The following is a 22,261-nucleotide window of genomic DNA, read 5'->3' as shown; positions in this document are numbered from 1 at the left end:
ACATGCTTATCAAGGACACTCAATAGTTGCTTCTTGAACAAGCTCCACATATCAATTACATCCTTGCCTTGAAGCTTACTTTTCCAGGCCACACATCCTAAGTCATGCCTCACCGCATCATAATTTCCCTTACCCCAGCTATAACTCTTGCCCTGTAGTGCACTCTTATCCCTCTCCATCACTAGAGTAAAGGTCACTGAATTGTGGTCACTGTCCCCAAAGTGCTCACCTACCTCTAATTCTAACACCTGGCCTGGTTCGTTACCCAGAACCAAATCCAGTATGGCCTCACCTCTTGTTGGCCTATCTACATATTGTGTCAGGAAACCCTTCTGCACACATTGGACAAACACTGACTCATCTAACGAACTTGAGCTATAGCTTTCCCAATCAATATCAGGAAAGTTAAAGTCCCCCATAACAACCTCCCTATTACTTTCACTCTTCTTTTGAATCATCCTCGCAATCCTTTCTTCTACGATTTTAGGACTATTAGGAGGCCTGTAAAAATCTCCTAACAGGGTGAGCTCACCTTTCTTATTCCTAACCTCAGCCCAAACTACCTCAGATGGCGAGTCTTCATCTATCGTCCTTTCCACAGCTGTAATACTATCTTTGACAAGCAATGCCACACCTCCCCCTCTTTTACCCTCACCTCTGACCCTACTAAAACATTTAAACCCTGGAACCTGCAACAGCCAATCCTGTCCCTGTTCTACCCATGTCTCCGTAATAGCCACAGCATCGAAGTCCCCAGGTACCAACCCATGCTGCAAGTTCACCGACCTTATTCCATATACTTCTTGCATTGAAGTATACACACTTCAAACCACTTTCCTGTTTACAGGCACCCTCCTTTGAAATTGATGCCATGTTCCTAACCTCCCTACACTCCAGGTCCTGCACCCTAAAGCTACAGTCTGGGTTCCCATGCCCCTGCAGAGTTAGTTTAAACCCTCCCCCAGATTGAAAACAGGCAAAAATATTATTCACAAAATTACACAATGAAACTCAAAGAATAAAGAACCCCTAAGAAACTTAGTCTATCCAAACTAGACTTAATTACGCTGTTCTGAATAATCACAACAGTCTCAATAAGCAAACCCTCTTTAAAACATAGTACAAAAAAGGGTCAGATGCTTACAGGTTGAAGTTAGAAAGGCAGAGAGAGAGAGAGGTTTTCACACAGTTCAATGTTGAACTCCGACTCAGTTCTGGACTGAACTAAACTGCTCAGCTAGAAAGCTGACCACTCTCCTTTCATTATACGGGTCACTTCTAAAACATGACCACTTTGGCCTGAAGTCTCATCTCTTTACATATAAACGAAAGGCCTCTCAACAGCCTTTTTCATCTCTGTACCAAACTAGTCACCTCAGAGCTAGGAGGGTTTTATGACCCTCTGAAATAATCAAGAACACAGTATCCTTGAGAAAAGGACCAGCTTTTAGAAAGAAAGACCAGCTTTGTGACAAGGATATAAGCCCATTCCAATCAATCTCTTTTCCTACGATAACATTCTCATTCCGGGAATGTAGATTCCCAAGGAAGTTGCCAATGTTAGACGGTTTGAGCTATAGCGAGAGGCTGAGTAGACTGGGGCTCTTTTCCTTGGAGCGTCGGAGGTTGAGGGGTGACCTTATAGAAGTTTATAAAATTATGAAGGGCATAGATAGGGTAAATAGCCAAAATCTTTTCCCCAGTGTAAGGAAGTTCAAAACTAGAGAGCATAGGTTTAAAGTGAGAGGGGAAAGATTTAAAAGGGACTGAAGGAGCAACTCTTTCACACAGAGGGTGGTGCGTGTATGAAATGAGCTGCCTGAGGAAGTGGTGGAGGCTGGTACAATGACAACATTTAAAAGGCATCTGGATGGGTAAATGAATAGAAAAGGTGCAGAGGGATATAGGCCGGGTGCTGGCAAATAGCACTAGATTAATTTAGGATATCTGGTTGGCATGATCGAGTTGGATCAAAAGGTCTGCTGCTGTGCTGTACAACTCCATGATACTATGACTCAGTCTGATGAATTTTGGTCCCTCACTTGCTGTGGCAAATATAAATTTCCTGAAATAAAAGAACCAGAGTTTTACAGGCAATGCATTGCTTTGTTTCCAGATCAGTTTTTCATAATCCATTAAAACTGTGGATCCCTTCACCTCCTTTTCAGCTAAAATCCATAGGTCTATAAAATGTGGGGGAGGCACTGGCGAATGGTATTATCTTTAGACTATTTTTCCAGAAACACAGCTGATGCTCTGAGGATCTGGGCTCCACCTAGTCCCATTGCCATCTCTCTGCTCTATCGCCATTTTCCCAACCTTCCACTGTGACCTAGGAGCCAAGTCTGAGAAATGGTAATGAAATAAGAAGTAAATTTCAAACAATCAGAGGGTGGGTTCTCTCCCATGTACTCTTCAGAGTGAGAAAACTCTGAATTTTAAAAAAAAAGTCCTTGTAATTAGGGCAATGAATACTGGCCTGGTCAAAAAATGCCCACATCCAGTGAGTGAGCTAAAACAAAAATTCTCAGTCAAGCCTCATCAGTTACTGTTTCCCTTACCACATCTTCAGTTTGTCTTTTTGACAATTGCCTGGGTTTTTTCAACAACAATATTAAAAAACAGAATTGGAAATCTGAGGCATTAGTTTATCTACTAATCGTCATAGTTCGCCAGCAAATCTCTCAATTTTGTTGCTTGATTAATGAATAGACTGCCCTCTAGCCTCACATTGTGTGACCCAGTGAATTGAGTTTAAAAACTAAATTACCACAAAGCTTGTCTATGCAATGGCTTCACATAAATAGGTCATTGTGTGCTACACGGGTATTCACTGTAATCGCTATGTTTCTTTTGGAAGAATTCCAATGTGCCTTCTTTAGTATTCATTGAAAGGATCACTGGGATTCGATGGGACTCAATGATTCTCAGTTTACCATCCATTAGGGATCTGTCTGTGGGGTCTCTCCAAATCGTGGGACTAGTTTAATATGAGAGCCATTGTAGCTAATGCTGTAATCCTTTATAAATAATTGATTTTCTGTCTTTTTCCACTTTTGTTAACTTTTGAAGCCCTCAGAATCAGTGGACTGTCTATAATCAAACTGTAACATGCCGTGGGAAAAAGGTTAGCAGGCCACAGCTGAAGACACACGTCTCAGAATTGTATACATAGAGATGGTACATCTTCTGGGATTTGCAATAACACTCTGATTATGTTGGTGAGTCCTGCTGATGGATGTCACAATGAGCTCAGATAGCTACCGGTCCATTTCACATTCTCCATATTTACTGCCATGTATCCTGCCCAGAGAATCACTGGGCTGGATTTTTATGCAGGAGGTCAAAAGATCAAGTTGGAAAATTCCCCTGAGGTAGAGGCCTGTTGGAGGCCTGAGTGAACAGTAGAAGCAGGTAGATAGTGAGGCTGGAAGCTAGAATTTCTGCCTCCATTTCCTGAGACACCAGTGCAGTTCTCGTGATGAATTTCTGAAACTCAAATCGTCATCCCTCATCCATGTCACCCGACATGCCCTCCTCCGTTATATCATCATACCCCTAACCAATCATTACCTCATGCTTTCTCATATCCTCATGCTTCACCTTATCCCATTGCTACCTCCATGCTCCATTGCCACTTTTCCAATATCCACCATGATTGTGGTGCTGGAAAAGCACAGCAGGTCAGGCAGCACCCGAGAAGCAGGAGAATTGATGTTTCCTGATGAAGGGCTTTTTGCCCAAAAGGTCGATTTTCCTGCTTCTCGGATGCTGCCTGACCTGCTGTGCTTTTACAGCACCACACTCTCGACTCTGATTTCCAGCATCTGCAGTCCTCACTTTCACCTAATATTCACCATGAGCTAAGTCTGAGAAATGGTAATGAAAAGAAAATCAAACTTCAAACAGTCTAAGGGAGCTCTCGCTCATGTACTCTTCAGACTGAAAAGTCCTGCAATCAAAAGAATTTAATTCCCTCAAGTGACCGATCGGTTAATTAAAATAAACTGATTTATTTCAGTAACCACAACAATTGTAATTCTTTACTACTCTCCTAAGATTGTCAATCAAATAATATCACAGCACACTGCAGAGATAAATTGTTCTTGACCTATTGAAACTCAGACAAGCATTCATAATAGGATCAGCCATAATACAAATGTTGGGAGATATAAACAATAGACTCTATTGAAATTGAAAAAGAATGACCTTTACTGTAGCTACACCAGATGTTCTGTCAATCATAAGAGTCTGGGAGCTTAAGGGAAGGTGGTTCTTTATTATTTCCCAAAGTGAAAGTTACTGAAATATTTTGTTTTGTTTCCATATGAGTTCAGAGTATTTAAATCACTTCAGATTATGAGATCACTAGAGATCACAAGCAGTGTTTTGTTTTTATGTTTTGAATGAATGAGAGTTTTTCCAATGTGAGAAATATTGTCATGCATCTCAATACTTTCACTATGTTGATCAGTGTCATGATTAACGTACCTCAGCGGGACACACACCAAAATCAAGCAATGCAGGAAAGGTGGGTCTAACTAACAATACAGAATCTAATCTTTGAAACCTAAGGAAGACTGAGCATGGCAATGAAAGAATTCAAGGTAGCTGTGTTCACTTTTGCTTCCTCACTTGGGCCTGGCAATCGCCATGGTTGACACCTTCTCTGAGAGGTCATGAACTATGTCTAGATTGTAAAGTCGTACTGAAGGTATCCGACTGCAGTGCAATTGCAGGCTCAGTCTACAAAGGTTACCCACCCCACAATGGAGCAGGTAAAGGCAAGAGAGCTGTGTTCAGGCTAACTGTCTGCACCCTGGCCCAGCACTGATGAAAACGGGAATGAGACAGCGTTATGACACGGTGGTGAACCCCTCTGCTAATTAAACCGAACACCCAGAAAAGCTCACCTTGCCTCGTAATCTGTTAAGAATGACAGAGAACTCCCAAATTCACAATTTAAAGAAAAAATATCTATTTATTCGTTATCTCCAAAAGTGAACATTAAACAACAACTATGTATAACTCGCAGCCTCTTTTCTCCTAACAGCTTGTTACCTGCCTCCAACTCTATAACCATACACTGTTCCAATAAAGACCCCTATTAAAATTACATCAACTTAATTTTTAAACCCCTACAGCAGCTGCTGTCTCCAGTGTCTGTCTTCCTCTGGCTGTAGATCTCCCTGGGTTGTCTTTGGTCCTTTGCTGTTTCATATGAGAAAGGTACCTTTGATAGAGAATATTTAGCTGGCCTTTACTCTGACAATAGCAGTTGGTTACTGTCTGTCTGGATAAGTTTCAAAATGCTGGCTTCTTTTATACCCCAAACATTGGATCGTCTCATTGGTTAGATGTTGTCAAAACAATAACATTCAAATTTGATTAGGTTTGAGTGTCCTGGGGCATAATTTAAATGGATTGGTTAAATATAAACTGTTTTGAAAACATAGCAACCCAAACTGAGGTATTTGTTTCACAGCCAAATGTTACATATTTTCAATTTTCAAGTACACTCTGAGACTGCTAGTCAGTCACATGACAGGTGCCTGCAAGCTCTCAGTGCAAACGAGCCTTCACTCTCTCTTAAAGGCACATTACATGCCGTTAACTTCATAACAGGCAGGAATCCTGGAACTGGGCCCTCTCTGGCAAGAATAACACAGTGCCTCAGTGGTTAGCATTGCTGCCTCACAGTGCCAACGACCTGGGTTCAATTCCACCCTCAGGCAATTGTGTAGAGTTTGTACATTCTCCCCATGTTTGTGTGGGTTTCCTCCCACAGTCCAAAGATGTGCAGGTTAGGTGGATTAGACATGGGGAAATGCAGAGTTGTCGGGGGTGAGTCTGGGTGATTTGCTCTTCGGGGGATCAGCATGGAGTTGATGGGCAAGTGCGGTGTGCGTTATAGCAATGCTCATTTTTCACTATCGCCCTCACAGAGAATGAACTTTCAGCGTCACTTGGGAGGATGCAAGGGGAAAAGCCACTGTTTTCTGCAAATATTGTGTTGAGCTGGTTTTATTCCTGTTGTGCTTGTCCTGTCTTCGCATTTATGAAGGGACTTGATTCCAAATGTCAGCAGCCATTGTATGTTTTACACAACTGGGGAAGCTGCATAATTGAGCTTGATCAGAGAGCACCAATTTGGATCGCCTTTTCACACTGGAAGCTCACACAAGGAATAGGAGAAGGGGTAGACTATATAGCTCATCAAACATGCTCCAACATGCAATATGAGCATCAGGTCAAGCAATATCATCATAGAATAGAATCCCTACAGTGTGAAAGCAGGATATTTAGCCCATTGAATCAACATGCCCCTCTGAAGAGCATCCCACCCAGACCCACTCCCTACCCCTCATTCCCCATGGCTAACCCACCTAGCCGGCACACCTGGCTAATTGGCAAATTAGCATGGCCAATCCACATCTCCTGCACATCTTTGGAAGTGTGGGAGGAAACCGAAGCACACAGCAGGGAGAATATGCAAATCCCATACAGACAGTCATAGAGTCAGAGAGTCATAGAGATGTACAGCTCGGAAACAGACCCTTCGGTCCAACTCGTCCATGCCGACCAGATAACCCAACCCAATCTAGTCCCACCTGCCAGCACCCAGCCCATATCTCTCTAAACCCTTCCTATTCATATACCCATCCAGATTACTTTTAAATGTTGCAATTGCACCAGCCTCCACCACTTCCTCTGGCAGCCCATTCCACACACACACACACACACCACCCTCTGCGTGAAAAAGTTGCCCCTTAGGTATCTTTTATATCTTTCCCCTCTCATCCTGAATCTATGCCCTCTAGTTCTGGACTCCCCCACCCCAAGGAAAATACTTTGTCTATTTGTCCTACCCATCTCCCTCATGATTTTATAAATCTCCATGAGGTCACCCCTCAGCCTCCGATTTTCCAGGGAAAACAGCCCCAGCCTATTCAACCTCTCCCTATAGCTCAAATCCTCCAACCCTGGCAACATCCTTATAAATCTTTTCTGAACTCTTTCAAGTTTTACAATATCCTTCTCATAGGAAGGAGACCAGAATTGCACGCAATATTCCAACAGTGGCCTAACCAATGTCCTGTACAGCCACAACATGACCTCCCAACTCCTGTGCTCTGTACTCTGACCAATAAAATAAAGCAGACCAAATGCCTTCTTCACTATCCTACCTACCTGTGACTCTACTTTCAAGGAGTTATGAATCTGCACTGCAAGGTCTCTTTGGTCAGCAACACTCATTAGGACCTTACCATTAAGTGTAAAGGTCCTGCTATGATTGGCTTTCCGAAAATGCAGCACCTCACATTTATCTGAATTAAACTCCATCTGCTACTCCTTAGCACATTGGCCCATCTGATCAAGATCCTGTTGTAATCTGAGGTAACCCTCGTCGCTGTCCACTACACCTCCAATTTTGGTGTCATCTGCAAACTTGTTCACTATACCTCTTATACTCACATCCAAATCATTTATATAAATGACGAAAAGTAATGGCCCCAGCACCAATCCTTGTGGCACTCCACTGGTCACAGGCCTCCAGTCTGAAAAACAACCCTCCACCACCACCCTCTGTCTTCTACTTTTGAACCAGTTCTGTATCCAAATGCCTAGTTCTCCTTATATTCCATGAGGTCTAACCTTGCTCACCGGTCTCCCATGGGGAGCCTTGTCGAACACCTTACTGAAGTCCATATAGATCATGTCTACCGCTTTGCCCACATCAATCCTCTTTGTTAATTTTTCAAAAAACTCAATGAGTCTTGTGAGACATGTTTTCCCATGCACAAAGCCATGTTGACTATCCCTAATCAGTCCTTGCCTTTCCAAATACATGTACATCCTGTCCCTCAGGATTCCCTCCAACAACTTGCCCACCACCGACATCAGGCTCACTGGTCTATAGTTCCCTGGCTTGTCCTTACCACTTTTCTTAAACAGTGGCACGACGTTTGCCAACCTCCAGTCTTACAGCACTTCATCTGTGATTATTGATGATACAAATATCTCAGCAAGAGGCCCAGCAATCACTTCTCTAGCTTCCCACAGAGTTTCAGGGTACATCTGATCAGGTCCTGGGGATTTATCCACCTTTATGCGTTTCAAGACATCTAGCACTTCCTCCTCTGTAATATGGACATTTTTCAAGATGACACCATCTATTTCTCTACAGTCTATATCTTCCATGACCTTCTCCACAGTGAACACAGATGCAAAATACTCGTTTGGTATCTCCCCCATCTCTTGCGGCTCCACAAAGAGGCCGCCTTGCTGATCTTTCAGGGGCCCTGTTCTCTCCCTAGTTACCCTTTTGTCCTTAATGTATTTGTAAAATCCCTTTGGATTCTCCTTAATTCTATTTGCCAAAGCCATCTTATGTCCTTTTTTGCCCTCCTGATTTCCCTCTTAAGTATATTCTACTTGCTTTATACTCTTTATAGACAGGATTCATTTGATCTATGCTGTCTATACCTGACATATGCTTCCTTCTTTGTCTTTGCTAAACCCTTAATTTCTTTAGTCATCCAGCATTCTCTGCACCTACCAGCCTTCCCTTTCACCCTGACAGGAACATACTGTCTCTGGGCTCTTGTTATCTCATTTCTGAAGGCTTTCCATTTTTCATTCGTCCCTTTCCCTGCGAACGTCTGCCCCAATCAGCTTTTGAAAGTTATTACCTGATACCGTCAAGATTAGCCTTCCTGAAATTTAGAACTTCAACTTTTAGATCTGGTCTATTATTTTCCATCATTACTTTAAAACTAATGGAATTATGGTCGCTGGCCCCAAAGTGCTCCGCTACTGACACCTCAGTCACCTGCCCTGCCTTATTTCCCAAGAGTAGTTCAAATTTTGCACCTTCTGTCGTAGGTACATCCACATTCTGAATCAGAAAATGTTCTTGCACACACTTAACACGTTCCTCTCCATCCAAACCCTTAACACTATGGCAGTCCCAGTCTATGTTTGGAAAGTTAAAATCCCTTCCCATAACCACTCTATTATTCTTACAGATAGCTGAGATCTCTTTACAAGTTTGTTTCTCAATTTCCCTCTGACTGTTAGGGGGTCTGTAATACAATCCAAATAAGATGATCATCCCTTTCTTATTTCTCAGTTCCACCCAAATAACTTCCCTGGATATATTTTCGGGAATGTCTTCCCTCAGTACAGTCCCCTCCTTTCTTGCCTCCCTTTCTGTCCTTCCTGTAGCATTTGTATCCTGGAACATTAAGCTGCCAGTCCTGTCCATCCCAGAGCCATATTTCTGTAATTGCTATGATATCCCAGTCTCGTGTTCCTAACTTTCCCCTGAGTTCATCTGTCTTCCCTGTTAGGCCTCTTGTATTGAAATAAATGCAGTTTAATTTATCCATCCTACTTTGTTCTCTGTTTTGTCCCTGCCTGCCCAGACTGTTTGATTAGATTAGATTACTCACAGTGCGGAAACAGGCCCTTCGGCCCAACAAGTCCACATCGACCCGCCGAAGCGCAACCTACCCAGACCCATTCCCTTACATTTACCCCTTCACCTCGCACTACGGGCAATTTAGCATGGCCAATTCACCTGACCTGCACATCTTTTGATTGTGGGAGGAAACCGGAGCACCCGGAAGAAACCCACGCAGACACGGGGAGAATGTGCAAACTCCACACAGTCAGTCACCTGAGGCGGGAACTGAACCCGAGCTTGCTTCTTTTCTCAACTGTGCCAGTCTCAGATCGATCACTTTCCTCATTATCTCCCTGGGTCCCGCCACCCCCCACCTTACTAGTTTAAATCCTCCCAAACAGCTCTAGCAGATCTCTCTGCCAGTATATTAGTCCCCTTACAATTCAGGTGTAATCTGTCCTTCTTGTACAGATCACTTCTACCCCAGAAGAGATTTCAATGATACAAAAATGTGAATCCTTCTCCCATACACCAGCTCCTCAGCCATGCATTCATCTGCTCTATCCTCCTATTCCTGCCTTCACAGCTCGTAGCACTGGGAGTAATCCAGAGATTACTACTCTTGAGGACCTCCTTTTAAATTCATATCTCAATAAAATGTATAATCAAGAAAGAACCCACTCTACTCAGTATTGCAGATTTACAGCAAGGCTATACTTAAAGTATTCACTTTTCTGTTTCTGTGTTGTGACCTCTCCCAAACAGGTTCCTCCAAGATCAAATTGTGAATTTCACTGTTTATTAATTTTCCCAAATGCACTCTGATGTCCAGCAACATATGAATTCAACAGCAAGGGCAGTAACTGCGCAGGTTCACTGCTCTGTCAGTTAGCAGTGTGGGTTTCTCTCTCTCTCTCTCTCTCTCTCTTTCTCTTTCTCCTACACTGACCAGACCACGTGTTGCCTTTGTCTGTCCCTTTCCCTTTTAAAAGTGCCGTTGTTTTGATTTTTCTCATGCCATTTTTTTATATGGATCCTTATCAAATGCCTTTTGGAAATCCAGATATTTTACATCTATTGGTCCCTCTCTTATCTATCCGACAAATTGTATCCATTAACAATTGAGCCTGACGAGTGAACTTTCTGGATCCTGCCTTCCCCGACCAATTGGAAAGCAAACAGAGTCTTTGTTATCTGATTGGGTGATTCTCGATGAACAGCCTTTACTACCTACAATATTTTAACAAATGATCGATGAAAATAATCAGACAAAATGAAGAATATGTATCTGTTTCACTCGCAGTATTGTCCTGGATATTGTCAGAATCTAATAAATTCCAATGGGAATTCAACCTGGAAATATCTTGCTTTATTAAAAGTTACTGTTTGCATTATTCATTCATGGGTTGTGGGCATGACATGCTAGTCCTGGCTGTTCCTTTTTTTTAACAATCCCTTTGCTATGCACAGTTTTAGACCTTTGAATGATAACACGCGTCCTGCCCCTGTCCCCTCCTTCCCCCCAGGTGTTTCAGCAATGGAAAACCCCTGCAGTTTTCACATTCATCACCTCTGCTGTTAGGCAATTAAAACGTCCACATGTACCACAGCCTCTATCTGAATCGCAGTCAGTCGGTTTTACCTGATTTGTTGGAAAACAGGAGGCAGTTTCATGGTGAAGCAGCTGGAGTAACCTCTAGCCCCAGGCTCTATCTGATGAATTTCTACACTGTGAATTTTTATCTATTGTTACATTGTGTGCCTTTTCTTTTCTGTTCCCAGCCAAATATATCGGCTGTTATTTTGATAACACCAAGCAGAGAGCCTTGAGGGGAACAGCATTCTTTGACTACAGAAAGATGACAGTATTTCGTTGCCAGGACAACTGTGCTGAAAGGTAGGGTTGCAGAGTTCAACTTATGAATTTCACTTTATTTAATGATCTCTCCAGTTATAACTGGTAATTGAACATAAGGATATTTTACAGTTCTGCTCTTCCTTGGTTGCTAGTGTACATTTCCCACGGATTAACAGGCCTTAATAGATAGATAGATAGAACTGATTTCCTCCATTACCCGATCCTAATACAATGAGTTATTCCTTAAAAGTAGAGCCAGACTTTTCAGGGATGATGTCAAAGAGCACTCCTGCAAGCTAAGAGTAGTGGCAATCTGGTATTTCCTCCCTGCAACAAGTTGTTGAGATGGGGAGTCCATTCAGAACTTCAAACCTGAGGTCTCTATAGTCGCAAGTGTCTAAGGAGTATGGGACCAAGATGGAAGCGAGCAGGTAATTGTCCTCATAATGTGCCATTCAATAAGTGGCTGAATAAATAAGTGTTGAAATAATACGGATGCAAAATTTGAACCATTTTCTCATATTGTGGGTAACACGCAACACAGATAACTTGGGCAGAAAATGGACTGTTTTTATTTTGTTACTGCTGTTTACTTCAATATGTCTATACCTATCCATTGATGAATAAACCCTCTCTAATATTTCAATGTTCTGTCATTGACTGATAATAAAAAAAGGAAAGACTGCCCTTGAAGGCTGTGTTCAGTCCAATGCCCCAGATTGCTGTTCTGACATTAACTTGATGGGCTAAATATCCTTCTTCTATTTCCTAAATGACTCTGTGGCCTTTTGTTTCAGCAGTGATGTCCACACGTTGGGTTTACATTTAATCTCAGGTGTTGGATTTGTGACGTGGGAAATTATTCACAAAACCAGACTCTGATCCCTTGTTTCAACAATTATTGCATGATTGTCTTCCTGAAATGAGAACATCTCTCAAACCGTGTTGCAAATGGACATGTTCAATGCCAATGCATATTATTTTTCTGAAATTCGCACGTGCCTCTGCATGTTTGTGTGTTGGGGAAGGTGCAGTGTTGAAATGTGGAGCTATATGATTCTTTAATATAATAATGTGAAGCCAGTAATAGATTGGTGTAGCAACCCACTGACGTTCTACCAGACAGTGATTATAGCTGTAGACAAATGATGCACCACTTGATTGATTACGCAGTGCTTATGAGGAAAGAAGAGCACCAAACTTAATTTCAACTCTTTGGTGTCTCACAAATGGACATTTCCAAGATTTATCTTGGATAGCAAAGAAATATCAAAAGTGTAATCCCTTGGGATACTCTGTTATGTTAACTCATGGTGGTGAGGTGACTCTGGCAGATGGCACCATGTGCCAGTCGCCTGTGCAACTTAGCATTGTCTGCCAGCTGCATTCAGACAGTCTCTGAGGTGGAGTGGTGATGTAGACAAGAATGTCACATGATGCAATGGGGGTCAAGTCATATTTTTACAGGGTATTCTCCCATTTGGAGATGATTCCTGTCACTGGTCACTAAGTGCAGTGGTTTAATTAAAACTCTGTGTCATAATTTAAGTGAAATTGTTCTCCTGAAGCATTGTTACGATTTTACTCAAAGTCATCAATCTCCTTTCCAATGACAAGTTCGACCCCAGCTTCCTCAATCCAACATCGCATCTAAAATCCCTCATCTCAAACTAATCCTCTCCTATTCAATTCAGACACTCACACCCTTCCCAAAACATGGCAAGACTCTAGTTCAGGCTTTTTAAAAGGTTCTGTGCAACTTCTTTCGCTTTATAAAACCTGTAGGGTTTGCTAATTAGAAACTGAAGCTGAATTCATTTTGTGTCACAACGCAAGAGTAACATTTATGTGATGGTTTTGGAAAAATGGACTCTCCTGCAAAGAGACTGGATCACAATAAAAGGTAAAGATCACTGACTCTTCTCTTTCCTTTTGATAGCTGAAGCAGGTTCTCATACATGACTCCCAATCATGTGGTTGTGGGCTCAAATCTCACCCCAGAATCTGTTCCAGATATAACTATTTCTCTGGCTTACCTCCCCAGGGGTTATCAATACGCAGGCCTGGAGTTTGGAGCAGAGTGTTATTGTGGACATAAGATCCAGGCCCGGAACACGAGTGACTCCGAGTGCAGCATGGAGTGTAAAGGTGAGAAGAGCAACATGTGCGGAGGGCCCAACCGTCTGTCTGTCTACCACCTGGAGCTCACCCGAGAATCCACTAGACGCTGTAAGCACAACTGTCCAGGACGGGCTAGACCAACATACATAGAGCCAGAATGAATTTCTGTCCCTTTTCCTGTTTATAAGGTTGTACTGGGGGACAATGTGGATGCACTTATAAATTCCTGATGAAGGGCTTATGCCCAAAACGTCGACTCTCCCCTTCCTTGAATGCTGCCTGACCTGTTGTGCTTTCCCAGCACCACACTCCCGACTCTGATCTCCAGCTTCTGCAGTCCTCACTTTCTCCTACACTTGTAAACCACTGAACATAAAATGGTATAAATATAGCGACACCACAAATTACAAGCAGAATGAAAATGATTTGGCCATTCATCCAGCAATGCCACATTGCAATGTGATTGGAATTCATTCAATGTTTTAATGGATATAACTGTGCCCTACAAACTGCACTCTGCCACAGAAATAACCCTGCTGTGTTTGGGAGACTGCTGTGGTTTCAGGCCTGAGCTCTGTTTGCGGTAGCTCTCAGAGGTTCAGTCTGAATTGCTGAGCAAATAGATTTCTGTAATTATAGATCCTCTTTCCTGTAAGTCGTGTTTTAAGACCCATCCCACGTCCAATTAATTGGCTGAAGCGATAGTGACAACACTCTGCTTAATGTCTATTTGAAAAGGAGAATTTGCAGGACTATGGAAGGAAGGGAATCCAGCTGAATGGATCAGTCAAAGACCCAGGAAAGTCACACCTGGTCAAATGGCCTCATCCAATGCCGTATGGCTCCATCATTCTGCCAGAACCTGAGCAGATTTAGCTTTAATGCAGAATATTAAACCTGGATTGTTCCTCATCCGAATGTAACTGACATACAGTGAGTTCAGAATCTGTTCTGGTTGCATGAGTGGTATCAGACTTAACCCCATGGTGTTAAAGCTGTACCAAAAGAAACCACGTTTTTTTCTTGATTGGAAACATTCCTCAAGTTGAGCAGTCTTGGAAGTTTGACCGGTAGAATCCCAAGTACCAGAAGTGGGGATGGTTCAGTAGTGGGATTGGGAAGGATTGGGAGTTCTGAGGCAGGGGGAGATGCAGACAATATGAAGGCTGTTGTGCCTTCACTTCTGTTGCGAATTGAATTATTCAGCCTTCTGGTGCTGAGAACTGGAACGGGGCTCGGCAGATTGATAAATGAGCTTGCCATCAAAAAGCTGGAAGAAGGAAGGTGGAGGGAAATCATTCAGTCAGGAAAGCTAAGGACATGTTTTGATCATCAGTTATAATTTGTATTAGTGTAGCATTTTTAATGCAGCTAACCGTGGTCTGGAAGGATTAATATCAGCAAGACTGTGGGTAACATCGCCCACTGTGATGACATCAGCAATCAAATGGAAAAGGAGACCTGACCATGGTCTTGGACACAGTCAGACATAGTGTGATGTTGCACAAGAGTTTACAGTAAACTAGCTTCTATTAACATTCAGAATTCTCAGTAGCTAGTCCCACAGGGTGAATAACCTCCAGCCCGACCTTTACAACAAGGTGGTCTATGTGATTTTTGAGAAGATTTGTAGCTCAGGTTGAGGTTCAGGTTGTAAGTTTGCTTGCTGAGCTGGAAGGTTTAATCTCATGAAAACAAACCTACCAGCTCAATGAGCAAACTTACAACCTGAAGGTAGTCTATTGGAAGCTGGACACAGTAGGGAAGAGGCCAGAAAACATTCAAAAATCAACTTACGGCAGACCTGCAGAAGATTTCCACAGCTGATCCATAAGGAAAGTAGAGCCACAGTGACTCAGAGGTGACCAGCTGCAATTTCAGGAGGAGATGGTCAGTGTTAACTCTAGATTCAAGCAGAATATTAAACCTGGATTGTCCCTGATCCAAATGTAACTGACATACAGTGAGTTCAGAATCTATTCTGGTTGCATGAGTGGTATCAGACTTAACCCCATTGTGTTAAAGCTGTACCAAAAGAAACCACGGTTTTTATTTGATTGGAAACATTTCTCAAGTTGAGCGGTCTTGGATGTTTGACTGGTAGAATCCCAAGTACCAGAAGTGGAAAGCCAAACAATGTCTCTGGATTACCGGTCCAGTGTCAGAGTCACTTTGCCATCTTACCGAATGTAATATTCAAGTTTCTCCTATATAACAAAATCCTATACATATAATGTACATATGAATACAGATCAGAAGTAGGCCATTTAGCCCCTCAAGTCTGCTGTATCATTTGATAAGACCAGTTAGATGCCTGATCTAACTATGGCCTTAAGACTACTTTCCTGTCTACCACTGCTGTCCTTTTGCCTCCCTTTGTCAATTAGAAATCTAACTCAGCCTCAAAAATATTCACTGCTCCACCCTCCACCATGTTCTGGTGAAGAGACGAATGACCAACTGAAAGAAAAAAAGTTCTGATCTCCTCCTTAATTCTGAGGCACCTTAAACTGTGCTACCTAGTTCAATGTCTCCCACAAGGGGAAATATTCTTTCATCATCTAACTGAGCAAGTTCTCCTCAGAACTTTACATGTTTCAATAAGATCAACTTGCATTCTGCTTAACTCTAATCATCCATGAATCACAGAAAACTAGCATGCAGGTACCCAGTTAATAAAGAAAGCAAATGGAATGTTGGCCTTTATAGCTAAAGGAACAGAATATAAAGGTAAGGAGGTATTGTTGCAACTATACAAGGTATTGATGAGACCAGACCTGGAGTATTGTGTACAGTTTTGATCCCCTTATTTGAGGAAAGATGGAGTGGCATTGGAGGCAGCTCAGAGGAAGTTCACTAGATTGATCCCACAGATGAAAGGGTTGTTTAACTTTCCTCCGGGAACTCTGGTTTCCTCCCACAGTCCAATGATCTGCAGGTTAGGTGAATTAGCTGTGCTAAGATTGCCCAGAGTGTTCAGGGATGTGCAGGCTAGATGCATTAGTCAGGGGTAAATGTAAAGTAATAGGGTAGGGGAATGGGTCGTGGGTTACTCTTCGGAGGGTCAGTATGGACTTGTTGGGCCAAATGGCCTGTTTCCCTACTGTAGGGATTCTCTGATTCTATGAACAGTTTCGGCCTATTCTCTCTGGAATTTAGAAGAATGAGGTGAGATCAAATTGAAGTGTTCAAGATGATAAAAGGTGTGGATAAAATGGACATGGAGCGGATACTTCCTCTTGTGGGGCATTCTAGGGCGAGAGGTCACAGTCTTAGGGTAAGGGGAAACAAATTTAAAACAGAGCTGAAGAGAAACTACTTCTCCCAAAGGGTCAAGAATGTGTGGAATTTGCTACCCCCAAAGTGCGGTGGATGCTGGGAAAGTGAGTAAATTTAAGGAATGGTTAGCCAGATGTTTAATGGGTAATGGGTTGAAGAGATACAGAGAGAAGGCAGGGAAATAGGGGTGAGGAGTGTGTCAGCCATGACTGAATGGAGGAGCAGACTCGATTCAGCTCCTAATTCTGCCCCTAATTCTTATGAATTTATAATGCAAGCTCATCATTTTTTCGTTATTTGTTCATAGAATGTGGGCGCCCTACATCTAACTGCCCTAAAAAACATGGTGGTTGCACATGTATGTACAACTGCTTTAGACCTTGGAGTATAGACACCTATTAGGAAGGGTGTTCCAAGAGTCTGACCAACTAATGTGAAGGAACAGTAGTATACATCCATGTGAGGATGGTGAGTGGCTTGGAGAGGAGCTTGCAGTTGGTCGCATTCCCATGTATCTGTTGCCCTTGTCCTCCTTTGTGCTAGAGGCCACAGGTTTGGAAGGTGCTGTCCAAGGAGTTGTGCAGTCCATCCTGTAGATGTTACACACTGCTGCTACAGAGCGTCAGTGGTGGAGGGAGTGAAAGCTGACATTTGTGGATGGGATGCTGATGAAGCAGGCTGCTTTCTCCTGAATGATGTGGAGGGTTGCGAGTGTTGTTGGTGTTGCCACTATTCGAGCAAGTGGGAGTATTCTGTCAAACCCTTGACCATTCCTTAGAGATGGTGGGTAGGGAGACAGGAGGTGAGTTAATTGATGCACTCTTCCCAGCCTCTAATTTATACTTGCAGCTACAGTATTTAGCTGGCTGACTTTGTTCAATGGTAAAGCCCTCCCGATCCCATGAAGTTTTGGTATGTTGTGGATTCAGCGAGGGTAATGTCATTGAATGCCAAGGGATTGTGGCTCATAGAACTCAGAACATAGAACAGTACAGTCCCTTCAGCCCTTGACGTTGTGCCAGCCTTTTATCCTACTCTAAAATTAAACTAATCTACATACCCTTCATTTTACTATCATCCATATGTCTAACCAAGAGTCACTTAAATGTCCCTAATGTCTACCACCACTGCTGGCAGTGCATTCCACACACCCACCACTCTCTGTGTAAAGAACTGACCTCTGTCATCTCCCCTAAACCTTCCTCCAATCACCTTAAAATTATGCCCCCTTGTGGTAGCTATTTCTGCCTGGGGAAAAAGTTTCCGACTATTCAGTCTATCTATGCCTCTCATCGTCTTGTACTTCTCATACTTCTTCTCTCAAATGAAAAAAGCCCTAGCTCCCTCAACGTTTCTTCATAAGACATGCCCTCCAGCCCAGGCAGCATCCTGATAAATCTCCTCTGTGCCCTCTCTAAAGCTTCCACATCCTTCCTATAATAAGGCATCCAAAACTGAACACAATATTCCATGTGTGGTCTAATCAGAGCTGTATAGGGTTCAATTCTCTCTTATTTGAAGTGGTCATAGGCTGGCACTGTGTGTCATGATTGCCACTTCCCATTTGTCAGCGCAAGCCCGTATGTTGTCCAGTACTTCCTGTATGTGGAAACCAGCTGTTTCAGTGCCTGAGAAGTTCAGAATGGTGCTGAAGATTGTGCAGTCATCAGCAAACATTCCCACTTCTGACCTTATGAAGGGCCATTGGTGAAGTAGCTGAAGATGGCTGGCCCTAGGACATGACCCTGAGGAACTCCTACAGAGATGTCCTCGGGGTGAGACTCCCTGGATTTAATTCCAATAACTTTATTTCAACCATGAGCTGATTCATGTGACCTCTCTCAGAAAGTGGGCGGCACGGTGGTACAGTGGTTAGCACTGCTGCCTCACAGCGCCAGAGACCCGGGTTCAATTCCCGCCTCAGGCGACTGACTGTGTGGAGTTTGCACATTCTCCCCGTATCTGCGTGGGTTTCCTCCGGGTGCTCCGGTTTCCTCCCACCATCCAAAGATGTGCAGGGTCAGGTGAATTGGCCATACTAAATTGCCTGTAGTGTTAGGTAAGGGGTAAATGTAGGGGTATGGGTGGGTTTCGCTTCGGCGGGGCAGTGTGGACTTGTTGGGCCGAAGGGCCTGTTTCCACACTGTAATCTAATCTAAAGTGGTTCTGAAAGTGAAGGACTTGGAATCTCCGTCCAAGAGACCGACCCTTGCAAATGAAGCATTGTTAGAACTGCAGCCAGTGTTGTGTTTTGGTTTGTGAAGTGTTTATCCGATAAAACTCTTAAGTATACTTATATTGATATTATCAATTCATATTTCTGGTAACACATCTTCATGACAATATGTGTATTTATCTCTAATGAGTCTCGTAGTGTGAGAATTTATCCTCCCTCTAATGGATCTGAGTTTGTGAATTACATTGAAAAAATTGAACAATTAGAAACAAAAAGTATTCCAGATCATCAGAATGTTAATTAAGTCACAAGACTTGATTATGGTAATGTCACTGGACTAGTATTCTAGCCCCACTCCCCAGGCTAACGTTCTGAGGATGTACGTTTGAGTCCTACCATGATGGATGGCAAAACTTAAATTGCATTAAAATCTGGAATTTTAAAAAAATCTTGTTTAATGGCAACCATGCCAATTGTTACGAAAACCCATCTGGTTTACTGATGACTCTAAGGGAAAGAAATCTGCCATCCTTACCTGGTCTGGCCTACCTGTGACTCCAGACCCACAGCTATATTGTTGACTCTTAACCGCCCTCTAGGATGGGCAATAAATGCTGGGCGTAGCCAGCAATGCCCGTATCCATGTTTTTTAAAAACATCCTTTCTAAGAAGGAAATCAGGGAGGTGATGGCCTCATGGTATTATCACTGGACTGTTAATCCACAGACCCAGATAAAGTTCTGGGAGCCCAGGTTCAAATCCTGCTAAGACAGATGGTGGAATTTGAATTCAATAAATATCTGGGATTAAGAATCTAATGATGACCACAAATTCATTGCCAAATGTTGGAAAAACTCACCTGGTTCACTAATGTCATTTCAGGAAGGAAGCTGCCATTCTTACCTGATTAGGGACCAAACAAATTGTGGATGCTGTAAATCAGAAACAAAAACAGAAGTTGCTGGAAAAGCTCAGCAGGTCTGACAGCATCTTTGAAGAGAAGTTAGAGTTAATGTTTCGGGTTGAGTGTCACTCTGATTTCTCTTCACAGATTCTTCCAGACCTGATGAGCTTGCCCAGTAACTTCTGTTTTAGTGCCATCCTTACCTGGTCTGGCCTACATTTGACTCCAGACCCACAGCAATGTGGTTGGCTCGTAACCGTCGTCTGGGGAATGAGGGATGGACAATAAATGCTGCCTAACCAGCAAAGCCCTCATCCTGTGAATGAATATAGAAAAACAAATCAACTTGTCACAGTTAACATCTTGTATAAACTCAACCTTTAAAGTTGTTATATTCTGTGGCAACAGTTCCACATTTGATATGTATTTTATATTTTTTTAAAAATCTGCAAAATATGGTAACGAACTTTGCCTGGAGACATGAGACAGTTATCAAAATGCATGCATAATTAAATAGCAATAATTACAGTTGCACTCCTAATGATAATCTTATGCTCCTCAGTAATTATTTTTAAATTACTTTTACCTTCATTAATGAATTATCATTTAGTTCAAATTTCCCCTCAGTGTTATTAGTCGGATCATACAGCTTGTTTTCATTGGTCTAATATAGGCAAATAGTCTACGGTCTTTCAGTTGGTTATTTACTCTTAATATGCAGGATATTAACAGGAGAATAGAGACTGAAAACATTCTGGTTAATTGAAGAAAAGATTTGTATAATTGGATTGAGTTTAGTTGTAGAGTTCAGGAAAAATCCCTGTATAATGGTAGTCTGTGTCTAGCTACTTATTTTCCTTTGTCCCAATTCCATTCCCTGCCCCAGCTGTTGACATCAGTTAAACCAGACAGTTTACAGAATTCGAACGGTGGATCCAGGATTGAGTTACAAAGCACCTGATCCCATCCTCGATTTTGCTACTTCTGGCAGCCAACTCTCCGGTTTCCAAATTGTTGGGCACTGAAGCCGATTCCTGCATCAGCTCCAACTTGTCCAAAGCTGTGCCATCTGTTACCACCCTGCCCTCACCTCCTTACTGCCTCCTGTTGGACTTGGCCTTAGTGACTTCCATCACCATGCCAACATTGGGAGTGAACCTTCTTTATAAATCATTCTATGGCCTTGACACTCCCTACTAACACGACTGTTCTATTCCTGTGCAGTCACGTGTTATAAGAAAATCGTGTAATAGCCGCACCATTTAAACCAATGGGACTGGAATTGTATTATAACCAACACAAGTAAGGAATGTTCACTTGATACAAATAACAGTGTATACTCTTCAATTCACATTGTGGCAGAACCGACTGTAATCTCCTCCAACCTTGTGCCTGTCTCCTCACCCTTTGACCCCCTACATATCTGCCCTCACAGTCACTTGCTATTAACATGAGTGCCTTCCATCTGTATTTGATTGACTGTTTTGGGTGGCTTCATAAACCCCTTCGTTTTGGTCCTTCTCTGCATTCAAACTGCTGGCGTACAGAATGTCTTTTTGCAGGCATGTATTTGGTCACTTCGTCTGACCTGCATGACATTTTTCAGTGTCACCTCTTTTATTTTTTTGAGGTTCTTGGGAACACCCTTTGATGCTCAAAGTCCGAAATAAGTTCAACGTTTGTGCGAAGATTTGTAGCTCGGGTGCTCGTTGTTGTGGTTCTGTTCGCCGAGCTGGAAGTTTTTGTTGCAAACGTTTCGTCCCCTGGCTAGGCGACATCATCAGTGCTTGGGAGCCTCCTGCGAAGCGCTTCTTTGATGTTTCCTCTGGTGTTTATAGTGGTCTGTCCCTGCCGCTTCCGGTTGTCAGTTTCAGCTGTCCGCTGTAGTGGTTGGTATATTGGGTCCAGGTCGATGTGTTTGTTGATGGAGTTTGTGGATGAATGCCATGCCTCTAGGAATTCCCTGGCTGTTCTCTGTCTGGCTTGCCCTATGATAGTAGTGTTGTCCCAGTCGAATTCATGTAGCTTGTTGTCTGCGTGTGTGGCTACTAAGGATAGCTGGTCATGCTAAATTACCCATAGTGCCCAGGGATGTGCAGGTTAGGGTGAATTGGTCATGCTAAATTACCCATAGTGCCCAGGGATGTGCAGGTTAGGGTGAATTGGTCATGCTAAATTACCCATAGTGCCCAGGGATGTGCAGGTTAGGGTGAATTGGTCATGCTAAATTACCCATAGTGCCCAGGGATGTGCAGGTTAGGGTGAATTGGTCATGCTAAATTACCCATAGTGCCCAGGGATGTGCAGGTTAGGGTGAATTGGTCATGCTAAATTACCCATAGTGCCCAGGGATGTGCAGGTTAGGGTGAATTGGTCATGCTAAATTACCCATAGTGCCCAGGGATGTGCAGGTTAGGGTGAATTGGTCATGCTAAATTACCCATAGTGCCCAGGGATGTGCAGGTTAGGGTGAATTGGTCATGCTAAATTACCCATAGTGCCCAGGGATGTGCA

At 42.9% G+C, this 22,261-nt stretch overlaps 1 protein-coding gene across 4 annotated transcripts in view; it reads left to right on the top strand.

The window, feature by feature from the left end:
• The window catches only part of wscd2 (WSC domain containing 2), a 561,402-nt gene that overhangs the window by 420,873 nt on the left and 118,268 nt on the right, over window positions 1–22,261 (top strand). For all 4 annotated transcript variants that reach the window (XM_043715459.1, XM_043715457.1, XM_043715461.1 and 1 more), the window contains 2 exons: window positions 11,192–11,306; window positions 13,312–13,496. In XM_043715459.1, coding sequence (XP_043571394.1) covers window positions 11,192–11,306; window positions 13,312–13,496 — 300 coding nt within the window. The remainder of the gene's footprint in view (window positions 1–11,191; window positions 11,307–13,311; window positions 13,497–22,261) is intronic.

The sequence above is a fragment of the Chiloscyllium plagiosum genome, chromosome 25 (genome assembly GCF_004010195.1).
Source record: "Chiloscyllium plagiosum isolate BGI_BamShark_2017 chromosome 25, ASM401019v2, whole genome shotgun sequence".
In the NCBI taxonomy this organism is placed as follows: Eukaryota; Metazoa; Chordata; class Chondrichthyes; order Orectolobiformes; family Hemiscylliidae; genus Chiloscyllium; species Chiloscyllium plagiosum.
Note: the sequence above shows the minus strand (reverse complement) of the source record. Positions and strands in the feature narration are given on the sequence as shown.